The following is a 14,603-nucleotide window of genomic DNA, read 5'->3' on the forward strand; positions in this document are numbered from 1 at the left end:
CTATTAGTTTGTAATGCACTATTTAAATGGCTTATTTTGGTAAAGCCCATAATATAGTAGTAGTAGTAGTTCTAATGGCGGCCTTTTTGGGATATAAACAATCTCTAAACAATTTAATAGAAATTAGGTGCTGTTGGATACTCTCTCTACTCCTTTTTTTGTGTGTACCTGTATGTAAGTGTGCTTGCAACTAAATTCATGCAATCACGTGTTTCATTCTTCTTCGTTTGGTTCCTTTTTCTATCTTTTTTTTCAATGGGAAAGTACCATAGCTACTTTTTACTTCCATTAATTAAATAAAAATGGTCCAACCTTCCCTTTTTCTTATGGAAACATCTTAGGTCCAAACTTGCCTTCCTTTCACATTATGAACTACCACAAAAGTAAAATACGGATAGAGCATATCGTTTGTCTTCATGATTTATATAACCAAAAGTCAAATAAAATTATAAACGTTTTTGTTGGTCATACTTACTATTAAGTAATTAGTTAAATGGTAGAGGAGGAGCTACTACCTTAATTAAAAAAAAAAAAAACACTTAGGTTTTCGTTTCATATAATGCTTTCTCGACTTTATCGAGTCATTACAAGAAGATAAAACAAATCAACTATAACATTTTATCAAACCAAAATACAACATTTGTTTTTGTATGTTGATTAAATCTCATCGAGTCAATACCCGAACCATCACAAAAAAAAACCGGATACCTCACAAAATGAGGTTCGTTCTTGACTCAAATCTTCACCGTAATCCAAATCTCTCAAATCAGGTGCTATCACAATGAAGAGCAGCTTTAATCTTCTGAACCGTGCACGATATCAGATTATTAACCGTCTCTACTGATTCCACCGTCAACTTAGCCGTAGGCAAACTATTCACCAGTATCTGAAACGCCACTGTTAGTAACGACCCTCCTTCCTCCATGCACATCTCTCCGCTTCCGCTTCCGTTAGGTTCCTCTGTGGTGCAGCGTTGCGTACCAGTCTGAGCGTTCGGAAGGATGGCGAATCCCGAGGGGAGGAGTGCCACGTAAGCAGAATCACCACCGTTCATCACAGCTTGCATTGCGAGGATATCAACAGGTGCGTACACCACAACCGCTCCTGCTGCGTCTATGCTCGTCTCTTGTAGTATCACCATACTACTCTGGTTCGCATTTACAGCCTTCACATTAAATTTAAAAGGAAAATAAAAATTAGAAAGCCCGAAAAGGAAACAATAAATTAAAAAGCTGAGTGGCTTTTTCAAAAGTGTCACCGTCACAAGCCAGAGAAATCTTAAGGGTAAAAAACTGGAGAAAAGACACCAATAATTCAGTTAAACAAAAAAATAAAAGGAAAAGTAAAGATTTTTTTTTTTTCAAAACGTCAGAGCCAAAAAGGAAAGAAAAAGGTCAAAAATGTCTTATTAATATTGACTTTTCTGTTTTCCCCTGCAATACTTCCAAATTCTAGATTTGTCACTTTCCAATCACACGCGACAAGATTCATATGACAACACCATCCTGGGGTCACACTACACCACAAGTCCTTTCACACACTGTAGTTCTTAATATAAAAACATTTAATGTCCACATTAGCCCCCGGTTCCATTGATTCAAAACTCAAAACTTAACCGACTTAAACTACAATATTCACAGAAATACAAAATTCACCAAACCAAAGTTGTAACAAACTAAACCAGATTTTTTTTTTTTTAAAATTAGCTTAGTTTACGCATGCATATAATAGATAATTTTGATGCTTACGCTGGCACGGAGGAGGGAGACGGAGTTCGAATGGTCATGTCCTTTAGCTATATGGGCCATCTCTTTCATTGGTCCACCGTTGGATAAGATGTCCCATTCGGATCTCAGAACTTCATTTCCTAGGAAGTCAAACAACCGCCGTGGAGAAACCGGCATCCACACCGACGTCGCTGCGTTTAGTACGATCCCTGGCGGTTCTCCGGGAATGTTTACGCTCTTCCTAGTCATGATCCTAACGTCCTCGTCCACGTTACCTACGTTAAGTTTGCTCCATTTCTGTAACGACGAAGCACAGACTCCCCCGCAGAAATTATCAGTCATCCTCTTCGCTAGCTTTAGCATGCTTTTTCTCCCATTGCAATTTATGGCTGTGCCCATTAATAATATAAGTAACAAAAGATTAACATAATATTAATTAAACAAATGTGACTCAATTGATATCAAGATTACTGTTTGATAATTACATAATGAACAACTATCATGTTTTTCTTTTTTAAATCAGTCAATAGTCGTGTTAACTTATTATTATATAATCGTTTTTTTTCTAGTAGATAAGATAAGAGTCACGTCAACGACAAGAAAGATAAGAGAAGAGTCGAGTTGATTATATTTTTTTAACAAAAAGACTAATTTAGAATTAAGTAGAAACGCAGGCGTTTTAGAGAGCTTACGGGTTCGACTAGGGGAAGGGGAAACAGTGGAGGACATGAGAATGGTTAGGCATTCGCATTGACGTTGTAACGCAGCCATCCATCGATGTGCACCAAACGCTAGGCCGCAGCTGAGTAACGGTCGGTATAAACGGTGGATGCGGTTTCCATCATATTCCGTATGCTCTATCCATGTTACCTGCAAATTTGCATACACCCATTTTGCATTAGATTTCATTTAACACAATCGTTTTTTTAGGTATAATGTGAGCTTTAAACAAATAATTAATGGTAAGAAAAGGGAGAAACATTATGAACGTGTAATAATGTTAAAAAGTTGACTCAAATAAAAATGGTAAAGAAAAATGGATTTTAAGCGATGAGTTTATGCAAGATCCAAGGGCACAGTAGTCGGAGATTTTTAGATGCTTCTGATCAATAAAATAAAGTGTTTCTTTTTACCTGCATAATATAGAAGTTACTTAAAGTTATAAAACCAATGCTTAAAGAAACCTTTATTATAATTTCCCGGACAAAAACAAAGAGCTTGCCCGTGGTTTCCTAGAGAAGCGTGAACACTAGGGTCAATCCTAAAGGTGAATAGTGAAACTTCAAAATTGTCTACTAATTCAGTATTTTCAACTTTTACTCCTTAACTTTTAATAATAATCAGAATCACCCAGAAAGTATCATTTTACCTTAGAGTAGCCATTGGCCATGTCTTGCACGAGGCAACCGGACGGTAACCTTCTACAGCTCGAAGAAGATCCTTCTCTAATGGAATCAATTGAGACATCCACGACCGCCCAAACACCTTCTGCGTGCTGTTTACAGAACCGCAAGAACGAGACTTGTCTAACCGGCACTAGTGGAGACAGCAGTTGAAACTCTGCTTGCATCTAATTAACCAAAACCAATAACATTAAAGAAAGACCCATTTGGTCAATTAAGAGTTTTGTGTATGTAAATGCATAAATTATATATACCAAGTGAAGTGCTCCATTTCGTGTCCCTCCCATGCCATTAGAGATAATCTCTGTGGTTGAAGTTCTTGAGATCATACTTGGAAACATTTCCGCCCATCGTTCCTATAAAAAAAAACAACCATTGCAACAACAAATTAGTACTTTTTTTGAACTTTTGTTGGATTCAGCATTACTACAATTATTAAGTGTTTTAGTGTTACTAACCGAGTCCATCAAAGTTTCAACGAGGGCTAAGCTATTGATGATAACAGTTCCAGATTCTTTGGAAGCTTCTGAGACAAACCCATCTGGTTTTGGTCCAACACACCGACTAAAACTTGTGTCGTACTCTTCCTGGTTCAACACATCATAACCAGTATCCGAACTCCTAACCCAGAGCGGGTCACGTGTCTGAGCCATCTTGACAAGCTCATCCATAGCGCCAAGAGCCAAATCCAAATACCTCGATCTATGATCAAAATCACTAACACTAACCGATGGTTGATGATGGTTAACCGTAGCCAAACCAGAACCGGTTCCAGAAATCTCAAATCTAGGAGAGGAGAGAGTGAAACCCCCACCAGCACCACCACCACCGTTACATCCAGCGGAGCCAACACCAACGCCGAGAACAAGTGCGGAGTCCGGTATATAATGAGAACCGTTAGACCGGCCAAGGAATTTACCGGTTAAGGCACAGACACGGTCAAGCTCATCTTTAAGACGGGAGTTTTCGATGCGAAGATGTTGCTCTTCCATGGAGATGTCGGCGAGAACGGCAGGTCCGCCGCAGTTACCGCACATAGGGTTTCTCATAGCTTCGCGTACTGACATATTCTCAGCTCGAAGCTTATCGTTCTCTTGCCTCAACAAAGCGTTCTCATGCCGCTCAATCTGGGTCTGTAAACCACAAATCAAAAGTTCAAATTTATTCTATTAAAAAAAAAAAACTAAGAGAAAGAGAGATTTCGAACCTTCATCTGAGTCCGACGATTCTGGAACCAGAACTTGACTTGACGAGGATCTAAGTTAAGTCGACGGCTAAGATCAAGACGTTGCTTCTCGTCAGGATGTGCACACTCTTTAAAAACCCTAAAGAAAAAAATCGAAGGATTCAAAATCAAAACAAAACTCGTAGAAGAAGAAGTAAAAAAAGGGATTTTGTTTTAGTAATACGATTCGAGGTCTTGAATTTGTTTAGGAGTGTGACGATGGTAACGTTTCTTCTTTTTGAAAGGAGGTCTATCATCGGAGGTATCTAAATCGTCACCGGAGACAGCTTCAGCGTTATCACTTTCAGATCTGCTTTCTGTTGTTACATCTTCTCCTCCTCCTCTACTAGTCTTCTTCTTGCGAGTTACATTCGACTCCAATAGTACCTCTCCGTTTCTACTCATCTCTCCATTTGTCTGCTGCTGCCAAAAATTTAGAGATTATAAACTAGTAGTAGCTCTTAAAGAGAAGGAAGAAGAAATCGAAGATTTAGAGAGCTTACGAGTCCGAGGGAGAGGCCATGAGAAGAGAAAGGGCGAGAGTTAGGTGTACGGCTGTGGAGAGAAGGAGTAATGGCGGCGGTGGTTCCGAGCATGGTGTCAACGGCGGAGAAAGAGAAGTGGTGGTTATTATTGTACGGAACATCGGAGAGAAGCTTCGAGGCTCCGGCACCGTCGACGCCGGAGGAAGTATTGTCGAGAAAACCGTTGAAATTCATGAAAATTTTTGATGATAGAATGAGGAAAAGTTGAAAACGAATTAGAAAAAATCAGCCATGGAAGGTGGAAAAAGCCCTAACTGTTAGAGAAAGCTTTTGTCGCTTCGGTGTGCATGTCCATGAACAGAAAGAAGATAGAGAGATAGAAGAGAGAGAGAGAGAGGATAATAAATGCAAAAGGAAAAGAAGACGACACAAACGACAAAGAAGAAAAAGAAAAAAATAAGAGAAAGGGGTAAAAAAGGGAAAAGAGGGGGAGATGTGGAGTCATGGAAAGCCTTTGAAAAGTTGGGTTTGACTCTTTTGACGTTACTTTTGCTATAAAAGTCCACTTCCTTCCAGTGGTGATTCAAGCGAGCCTGACTTTTATTTTACTTATAGTTTACTTACTGTTTTACCCCTCCCCCTTCTCTTCTTTGTTGTAGTACTATATTTTAATTTTGTGTTTATGGGATGTGCGAGTTCGATTGATTTCTTCGTTAGTTGAGCCTGTTTTATTTGTTAATTTATTTTCATATGCTTCTTATTTCTAACATGTTTCTTCACGATGGATTTTGTTGTTGCATCGTAAATCGTACTGTATATGATTTTTCTATCTTTTTTTATACCGAACAGGAGTAGTTTGTTAACCATATTATTATGGAGTTATTTAGTGCAAGTCTGTTTCTATCAATCACAGTTTAGTAAATAGTGTTAGTCTTTAAGAACTACTAATTCAACTTTATTTATTATACCAAACACACTTGCAAATGTTCATACAAAAAAAATGTATGTTATGGTGTATATCATATAGTCTGCTTCAATCCATATAAAAAAACGTCGATTTTTGAACATATCAATATTGTATATTGTAAATGACGAGATTCTATTTATGATTTACAACCACATATCAATAAACTTTGTATTTATATTACTTTTTAACCAAAACAACCTCAAAATAAATGGAGTACTGGGGTGAATTAATTTAGAGTTGGCCCATCTTCCAAATTTGGCGGAGTCTTAACTCTTATGGTTTGTGAGTTTTGAGTAAACATATGAGAAATTGCGATGCTACCTAAGACTCATTTAAAAGGCAATACCATTCAATAGTTGATTAGAGAAACACAATAGGTTCTTACATAATAAAGTAATCTGCCCAATTTCTCGTTTTGCTCCGATCTTGAAAAAACACCCTTCAAAATTCTGTGAGAGACAAAACATATAGAAAAGTATATATATAAGTAACCTCATACTACAAAGACAACGACTTCAAAGAATTTTATAGAGAAGAACAACTCATAATCATAATAATTAAATAAGTAAAACTAGTACAGATAATATGAATATTATCGCTTTCAGTGATAAAAAAAATAATATTGAAGAAATTAATAATAAGAAACGTAGCTATCGAGTGATTAATACCAAAAGTTCTTTGACACAAGAAAATCAGAAGTTCACACTTAACCTACACATGATGCCTGTTGCCGACATCAAATCTTAGTTTTTCAATTTTCGAGATTGTACTTATATAAAATAAGACCTTACCGTTTTGATTATTATTTATATGTAGATAAGAAAAAGAAGTCATGAACTACATAGAGTGACATCTGTGCACAACCTAACATATAATACGCAATGTTAAGTTGACAAAATGTAATGGATATTAGTTGGGAGATGAGATTTGCTCCCACCCACATGCATCACAAAGACGAGCATCTCATAAATTATATTGGCCCATGGAAACCAAGTGTGTGTACTTATGTCTGTACTCGTTGACCATTTCACTTTCAATGAGATTCATGCGTTTATAGAGATTCACACTCAGGATTCCATTCAAAGTCCAAAGATAATTTAAAGAATCTTAAACTAAAAGTTGACAAACCATAGAAAGAACTAGAGGCCAGGAAGATTAGACAAACCTAACCAATAACTAAACCAAATCAATTTTTCACAGGCATATTATGATCTTGGAATAGGCCATTTACCTCTCAGATTAGCCAAGCCGATGTCATCAGTTTCAGTGTTTTCTTGAAACTTTGGCATTATACTCATGTTTCAGGAGGTTGGCTCTTATCAGCATCCCCCTGACATCTCTATCGAATTCGTCTCCCATCTGAAGTACCTTTTGGAAAGTTGCATTCCTCTGATCCGCATGTCTTGCGTAGAGGATTTTGTTGTGTGAGTCAATCCGTGCCTGCGATGGAGAAAAGGTTTGCTCTATTGTAAGATTTTAAAATTACAGTGATACAATACAAAGTTCTTTCTGGAAACAGAACGGACCTGAATCTGGTTGTCTGTGATCAGGACTTCTAGTTCCTTCTCTAGACCAGAGACACTTGTCTTGAATGCATCAGCCATCCTGCTCAAATCAACAGACACAAATGGCAGTGTGTACTGGATCAGTGCCTTCTTCCTTATCTGATCATACAGTGTGTCAACGTGGTCATGAAGATGGATGTCCAGCAGCAAATTCGCTTTCAGACTTGCTAGATATTCCAGACAGGAAGCATATCGGCTGCAACAAGCAAACTTAAAGATTAGATTCAACGAGAATGCAGTCTAAAATGTTGGTTTCGGATGTCCTATAAAGAGGGAAACATGGTAAGCCTCCATAAACAATACAGATTAAAATCCAACGTCACAAACAGCTAATCAGTGAGCGGTTAGAATATATAATGCATTCAAAGGACTTCATAGTCATGGGGAACACAGTTGGTTATATCTGATCTTAGTAGGGACATAGTTGGTTATATCTGATCTTTAGGGACATAGTTGGTTAAATTTGATCTTAGTGGGTATTCACTCTAATAATCCCTGATTCAGGTGTCAGTCTTGTTAAAAACATGTTACCTTGAATAGAAATCGTTGATAAGTTCCCTCACTTCAGGCACTAGCTCCAAGAAATTCCGGAAATTGATATTGTCAATGACTTTTTGCTGCACATTAGACTACGTTATAGACCAAAACATTGGGAACAAACTGGCAGAGTAAAATAAAAGCTAAATAAGATACATGCCTTCAATTCTGATCGATCAAAACTTGCCAGGGCACAGAGTCCACCATAGGTGGCAACATCCTGAGGAGCAATGACCTCGTTATAGGAATTTCCCAGTTCTGGATTAACATCTAAGAACTGCACAAGACAATATTCAAGTTCAAAGGTTAAATTTCAGATACAATATTAATAGGATCCATAAACACAAGAGCAAATATGACAAACAACAGACCTTACGAGCAGCTAGCTTGTACTTCTTAAGCTCCAAATGAGCCAATCCAGATGCACATCGCAGTTTTGCAATTACAATAGGGTCAAGGGTTTCTGGATTCTGCTCTGCCTTGTTCACATAACTTGTAACATGAGTAAACTGACCCATCTCGATGCTGACAAGAATCGCATTCATACACATATGAATGATGTGCTTCGCCGTAGTGCAGTAGTCCCGTGTTCGGATATAGTTCTTGAAAGCATCTCCAAGCGAACCACACGCATAGTAGAAATCTCCAAAGTCATTGTAACCCATTCTAATGCTCTCCTTGATTAGATTTGTCTGTATACACATATCAAGAAGATGAATCACCATTCAAGTAATTAAACAGTCAAGCAAGCTATTAACCAGAAAAGAACTATGTGGAATGAACAAGCTGCGCAACACACAAACAAGACCACATACTTCAATCTCTAAGCAATCAATTGATAAACAGTACCATTGAAATCAGCATTACAGAGTTGTTATTAACAGATAACCATGAGCTAATTCTTATGCTTACCTTGACGAAATTTGTATTTATAGTATACTCATATGAAGAAGATGAATCAACAATTATGCAATTACTAAATCAAGCAAGTGATTGACCTGAAAGAGTTATGCATACGCCAAAGAACACATAAACAATACCACACACTCCATTCTTTAGGCAATTAATTGAGAAACAGAATCAACAAAATCAGCAGTAAAAGAGTCATCATTATACAGATAACCAACCATGAACAGATTTGTCTGTATACTCACAGGATTTATGCAACTACAAAATCGAGTAAGCCAGTGAAACGGGCTATGTTCACAGTAATCAACAAAACAACACCACATACTTCATTCTCTAAGAAAATAATCGAGAAACAGTGTCATCGAAATCAAGCACTAGGCAGTCATCATTATACACGCAATAAGCAAGGAATGCAGATAAAAGGAATTAGGTCAAAAATCTCGTTTGGGAAAAGGAAAACCTAATTACCCGATACGAACTGAGCTCATTCTCCAGCTTTGTTTTCTTCTGTTCAGCACGACGCTCGACGGATTCACACCAAGCCGAATCCATCACATACTTGTCCCCAAGCTTGCCATTAATCTTACTGACGACTTCTCTGAACAACTGCGTATTCTCACCCTTTTTGATCTCATCGTAAGCCATCCTCAATGCTTCAAGCTGAATCGTGTGGTTTCCTCCGCAGTAGTTAGCGATGAAGAGAAGCCGAATGATCTTCGTGCGACCTTTGTAGAGCGTCGCGTAAGCCTCGATGTCAAGCGGTTCGCCACTTATGATAGTAGGTCTTCGATTAGACGTCTCTTCGCCTCCGTTAGTGCACATCTCCATCATCGGTCCACTCGCTTCGTCGTCTCGCTCCATTGATTCGTCGGGTTAGGGTTTTTTAGCTTTGGGATTTTTTTTTGTTCTCTGCCAAGATTTTGTATTGATCTTTGTTTTCGTCTTTGGACTTATACGGAGGGGGCGATTTGTATTAGTAGGCAATAAGCGTCGGTCCAATTTAAGCCCATCTTCTATTTATTATTCACTCAATTTGGGTTTTATTATTAAAATTCTAGTTTTTCTATTATAAAAAATATTTTTTTTTGTAATTAATATTGTTAATTTTTTTCCTCTAATGCTGTCTAATTTATGATTAAATTATAATATCTCATATTTTCCATTACATAGTTGCTTATAAAACAAGAGAACCACATATTGTAAATGAAAATAATTAAAATTAGAAAATAAGGATATACTATACTTTGTTGACAACAGAATGTATAAGTGTGGATGTTCTTCATACATTGACTACAAGAAAAGAATATGAACGTAATAATAATGAATTAAGATAACAATTAATAATAATGGAAAGAAAAAAAAAAGAGAGATACGAATATTGGATACTCAAAAATCAGAAAATCTAGGATATGAAAGCCAATCAGATCTATTATTACTCTTAAATATTGACACATCAACAAAATATGAACCATTTGTTGTTGTTAATAATAAGCTGGGATTTTTAGATGTTAACTTTTTCAATAGATAAGAAAAGTAATTGATCCATGTTTGAACTTGCAGAAGTTATATACAGTACATTAGAGAGACAGAATGGTTTATTTTTTCCACAGGACCTTCAACAAAATCTCCATAAACATATTATCATTAGAAAAATAAAACCTCAAAAATAACACAAGTGTTTTTAACCCGAAGGAAGAAGAAGATGAAGAAGAAAAGAATGACTAAACAAAGATATGAATAAACAATTAACAATGTGTGGAATAAAGAGGAATGAGATGGGAACAACATAATATTAGAAGTAATTACCTCAAGTCCATCTAACAAAGATTTGATTTTTTTATTCATGAAGGTTGCATCGACGAAGATAAGGGTGATCAAACTTGATGTATTTAGTCCAATACGGTCGGTACTTGGACATTGCTAACTCCAACCATGGCTTCATGTTCCCGTTATAGTGAACCACCGCTGCATTCTCAATGTCTTTCCTGTCTATACTCGGGTTATATCCTAGTCCCAGCACGTGCCACGACTTGTTTAAAGGATGTGTTAATCCGTAGAATGTTATTAACCCTGGTGGTAGTGTCCCTAGCTTCCATAGTGTCCTGTTCTCATTCTAAACAACAATAAACCATAATGAGCAGACCACAATAAACTATCATGAGATATATATTAGTTGCACAGAGTTGAAGAGTAATTTACCATGTTTTGCCACTTATGGTATATACCAGTGATGTCTCTCTTCTTCCATTCCTTTAGGTCGAACATGTTCATTCCATAAGCCCATCCACAAGCATTTGGATTGAAGTTCCTCGCAATGTGAGGATTCGAAAAGTTGAGATACTTGTCGAATCTGTGGAAACTTTCCCCACAGGTTTCAACTGCACCATTGACTTTGCCGTTCAGGTTAACTTCCCAGAGTGGAGTCAAATCTTTCTGAACAATGATGTCGTCGTCCAGGAAGAGGATTTTGTTCAGCTTGGGATAAACCTCAGGGAGGTAGAATCTCAAGTGATTCAACATGGATAGATACTTTGGGTTTCTGTATTTCAGATTCGAAGAGCCTGAAGTCGGATGGTCTGCTTTAAAGTAGTATTCTCTCATTGCTGCAGATTCAAGCTGACGAAGGACAGGGCAGTAAGATGAATTAAGCCACTTAAACTCATCAACGTTTTCCACATGTATGGTTGCCTTTCCGGGTGGGTTTAGGAGGAACCACATGTTCATTGCTCCGAAATTGAGTTTATCAGTGACAAGATGAAAGACATGCTTAGAAGGATCCTGCGCAAACAGAAAATAAAAACATTTTAAATTTCAGCTCTGCAATTCATATCTAAAATTAAACATACAGATACGAAGGACGAATTAAGTGATAAGAGCTAATACCTTGGCATTCATGATGGTTGAGTTAACAACCACTGATGCAGCTAATACATTGTCCGAAAAGAGGGCATAATGATTAAGATTAGGGTTCTCTAGGTTTTCACTCCGAGGGAATTTTCTTTTCTCCGGAGACAGAAGATAGTAATCAATGGTCAAGCGCATCGATAGACAATGTATAGGATTTGGAATTGTTTTTGCTGCTAACTGAGCCAAAAAAGTACTCTGCTTCTTTAAGCTCCTGACTTGTTCGTCGGCAGTCTGAAGCATTGCTCTCAGCTTTCCAGTAACCAACTTGCAGTCATATAACTGCATCTTAGCTTTAGCCAAGACTTGACCCATGGCTCTGAGTTTCTCATGTGCACTATATGAAAAAATAAAATTATAGAGAATGTTACTTTAAGATGTACACGAGAAGAAAAAAGAAGGCAAGTAGTAGAAAGCATCTCTGGGTGAATAACAGAAACAAATGGAGCAATTTACCTCCGAGGAAGATCAGCATCAGATGTTGATTCCGCCAAAACCCGTTGGCTGTCCTTAAGTCGGGCCTGGAGTTCTTGTAACAAATCATTCTTGTTTTTCAATTTTGCAAGACCACTATAGACTCTAGCCATTATTACTTGATCCCGCATCAAGCGTATATTTGAATCGGAGTTGTCGTTCTCATTTTCTCTTCTCCAAATACTGTATTTTCCAAGGACAGCAGAATCAACAGACTTAGAACGTTCAATGGCTGCATTTTCGAGTTTCAAAATCGTGTCATCATTGTGCTGAACCAATTCATTTGCTCGCATCTCACGCCTTCTCTCTCGTAGTTGCTGAAATTTCAAGATGGAAAAATAGAATGTTGGTAATGAAACACTCAAGATAGAGAAGTCTCCAAAAAAGTATTAGATGCATCAAGATAGTTACCCTTCTGTGAATCTTCGCAGGTGTCTCAACTTTCTGATGGCTACCATCTGCATCAGCGATACATAGAAGAATCAGAGATAGAAAACGTCAAAATAAATCAGAATGCCACTTACATAAAAGCAACTACCTTTAGAAGTCTTGTCACGTTTTTCATTCAGGATATTAGATTTGACATCTGGAGTTGTTTGATTCTGCTTCAAGTAGATCAAAAGATATAACTATGAGCAAACAAAATATTGAGGATCGACACAACGAAACAAGTGAATCAGGTCATTAACTAAATCACACCTCAGAATGTCTAAATGAGGTGTCTACTCCGACTTCCCGCCATGATGCAGACAAATTGTTTTTCTTGAAAGAATCAAGGCTAAGAGGACCCAAATCAGCTGTGCTAGTTGCGATAACATCTAGTACCTGGAGAGCAAGTTGAGTAAGAAACGATCCCAATCACATAGAAACCAACAAAGAGATTAAAAATTATACTTGCCTCTTTCGAGAAAAGAGATCTAACAGATTGCATTGCTAAACGTTCTCTCCAGTCAAGATTCTGCCCCAAGAAAAAAAAAAACACAGCCTAATTAAAACAACACCTTTATAATTATGAGAAACCAAACATACAAAGCAGAAAATTAAATAGAGTATCAGCCCACCTGCTTCACAGAAGCATTTGAATAATCTGCAGTAATGAAAAGTAAGCTCCATCAGAAATTATATATATATCACAAATTTGAAAAGACAACTAATTGTTAAGAGACAAGGACCAAAATTGAAAATAGCAATTTAATGAAGAACATCAGTGTCAAATCAAAGCAAATAGTTAAACGGCAATGTAACTTAAAATTTTCGAGATAATAAAGGCTGCAAAGAAGAAGACTAGTAGTAGATTATTCTAATGCTATTAATCCTTACTCCCTTTTATAGCAGTATCAGAAACTCTAAATGAATCTGCAAACGTATAAAAAGAGGCATACCATTAGAGGAATCGATGTATACACCTCGGCCAACAAAGAAGACAAGTGGTGCGAAAACACAGAAAAAGATGAGGAGCACAAGGACAGATCGAGATCCACCACTACTTCCTCTAATCCGGTTAACTCCAGATAGCCCTCGCTTCAGCGCCATCCCTACCGAAATTCGAAAAAAAAAAAAAAAAACCCTAAATCAAGCAACGAACCATGGAAGCAACCGGGGATAATGGAGGAGATAGATAGAGAGATAAAACAAAACATACTGGGAATCTAATAAGAGAGAGATCAAGTGAGATTTGAGAAGACGAAAAAAAATCCAGGGTTCACGTGAAGGCCTCACAGGTAACAGAACAGACTAAAACGTCATTACGAAATTTTCCCGGCGAGATCTAAGCACACACAACAGCGACGAGAACTCGGAATTGAAGCTAATGGTTAACGAGGAAGACGAGAGTATGAAGAAGAAGAAGATTGATCATGATTTGTAAACAATAGAAAACGTTGTTGATTCACCGACAATGAACCAATCGCTATCAACCCCAGGAAAATTGTTTGCAGAAGAACCTCTCAAGCCTACTTGACGACACAGATCTCTCTCTCTCTCTTTTATGGGATCGATTACAATTTACGAATCTCCTATCCGGTTTACTCCGATCTATGTTAAACCGCCAATTATACCAAAACTAACATCAAATTGATAATGATATTATATTGATTGCTTCCAAGTATCGACTTCGACCCAACCCTTAATAATTTAATGGGCTTTTTGTACATTTTTTAAGGCCTGTAGGTGTATGACGTTGATTTTTATTTTATTTTATTTTTCATGAAGAATAGCCTTCGGTATTCGGGTATCCGATCGGATTTGGGTTCGGATCTTCGAGTTTTCGGATGTAAAGATATAAAACTTAATCGGGTATTTTATAATATCAGATCGGGTTTGGATAATTTGGCTTCGGGTTCGGGTAATTTCGGGTATACCCGAATTCATTAAAAAAAAAACTTTTTTCTTTTGTAGTGAAAAAAAA

The 14,603-nt window shown here is 37.3% G+C and overlaps 3 protein-coding genes across 5 annotated transcripts; all 3 read right to left on the reverse strand.

Moving 5' to 3' along the window:
• Positions 1-485: 485 nt before the first annotated feature.
• LOC104699791 (homeobox-leucine zipper protein HDG1) lies at positions 486-5,481 on the reverse strand. 3 transcript variants are annotated; one of them, XM_010415150.3, is made up of 9 exons: positions 4,859-5,481; positions 4,540-4,775; positions 4,338-4,455; positions 3,589-4,263; positions 3,385-3,486; positions 3,097-3,297; positions 2,420-2,597; positions 1,749-2,116; positions 486-1,165 (listed from the first exon to the last, which is right to left on the reverse strand). In XM_010415150.3, the coding sequence occupies exons 1-9, from the start codon at positions 5,072-5,074 to the stop codon at positions 767-769; spliced, it is 2,493 nt and encodes an 830-aa protein (XP_010413452.1). In that variant the 5' UTR covers positions 5,075-5,481; the 3' UTR covers positions 486-766. The 3 variants fall into 3 exon arrangements, with proteins under 3 accessions (XP_010413452.1, XP_010413451.1, XP_010413453.1); XM_010415149.3 differs by having other exon boundaries at positions 4,540-4,778; positions 4,859-5,414; XM_010415151.3 differs by having other exon boundaries at positions 4,540-4,772; positions 4,859-5,277.
• Positions 5,482-5,963: 482 nt separating this feature from the next.
• LOC104699792 (COP9 signalosome complex subunit 1) lies at positions 5,964-9,810 on the reverse strand. The gene is made up of 7 exons (XM_010415153.3): positions 9,287-9,810; positions 8,281-8,601; positions 8,070-8,186; positions 7,904-7,989; positions 7,334-7,568; positions 7,039-7,247; positions 5,964-6,256 (listed from the first exon to the last, which is right to left on the reverse strand). Exons 1-6 carry the CDS (start codon positions 9,677-9,679, stop codon positions 7,071-7,073), a joined length of 1,329 nt encoding a protein of 442 aa, XP_010413455.2. The 5' UTR covers positions 9,680-9,810; the 3' UTR covers positions 5,964-6,256; positions 7,039-7,070.
• Positions 9,811-10,442: 632 nt separating this feature from the next.
• Positions 10,443-14,298, reverse strand: LOC104699793 (polygalacturonate 4-alpha-galacturonosyltransferase). The gene is made up of 11 exons (XM_010415154.3): positions 13,839-14,298; positions 13,579-13,731; positions 13,258-13,283; positions 13,095-13,154; positions 12,896-13,021; positions 12,735-12,798; positions 12,608-12,654; positions 12,179-12,513; positions 11,702-12,059; positions 11,018-11,596; positions 10,443-10,931 (listed from the first exon to the last, which is right to left on the reverse strand). The coding sequence occupies exons 2-11, from the start codon at positions 13,727-13,729 to the stop codon at positions 10,656-10,658; spliced, it is 2,022 nt and encodes a 673-aa protein (XP_010413456.1). The 5' UTR covers positions 13,730-13,731; positions 13,839-14,298; the 3' UTR covers positions 10,443-10,655.
• Positions 14,299-14,603: the final 305 nt, after the last annotated feature.

The sequence above is a fragment of the Camelina sativa genome, chromosome 7, assembly GCF_030686135.1.
Source record: "Camelina sativa cultivar CO46 ecotype springtype chromosome 7, ASM3068613v1".
Taxonomy (NCBI): Eukaryota; Viridiplantae; Streptophyta; class Magnoliopsida; order Brassicales; family Brassicaceae; genus Camelina; species Camelina sativa.

Coding starts and splice junctions, on each gene's coding strand:
- LOC104699793 (XM_010415154.3), bottom strand. CDS start 13,729: ATGGCGCTGAAGCGAGGGCTATCTGGAGTTAACCGGATTAGAGGAAGT. Junction 13,022..13,094: donor GATCTCTTTTCTCGAAAGAG/GCAAGTATAATT, acceptor CTTGCTCTCCAG/GTACTAGATGTTATCGCAAC. Junction 12,514..12,607: donor CTGCGAAGATTCACAGAAGG/GTAACTATCTTG, acceptor TTGAAATTTCAG/CAACTACGAGAGAGAAGGCG.
- LOC104699792 (XM_010415153.3), bottom strand. CDS start 9,679: ATGGAGCGAGACGACGAAGCGAGTGGACCGATGATGGAGATGTGCACT. Junction 8,602..9,286: donor ATGAGCTCAGTTCGTATCGG/GTAATTAGGTTT, acceptor ATGTGTATACAG/ACAAATCTAATCAAGGAGAG. Junction 7,569..7,903: donor ATCAACGATTTCTATTCAAG/GTAACATGTTTT, acceptor TGCTTGTTGCAG/CCGATATGCTTCCTGTCTGG.
- LOC104699791 (XM_010415149.3), bottom strand. CDS start 5,074: ATGAATTTCAACGGTTTTCTCGACAATACTTCCTCCGGCGTCGACGGT. Junction 4,779..4,858: donor ATGGCCTCTCCCTCGGACTC/GTAAGCTCTCTA, acceptor AATTTTTGGCAG/CAGCAGACAAATGGAGAGAT. Junction 3,487..3,588: donor TTGAAACTTTGATGGACTCG/GTTAGTAACACT, acceptor TTTTTTTTATAG/GAACGATGGGCGGAAATGTT.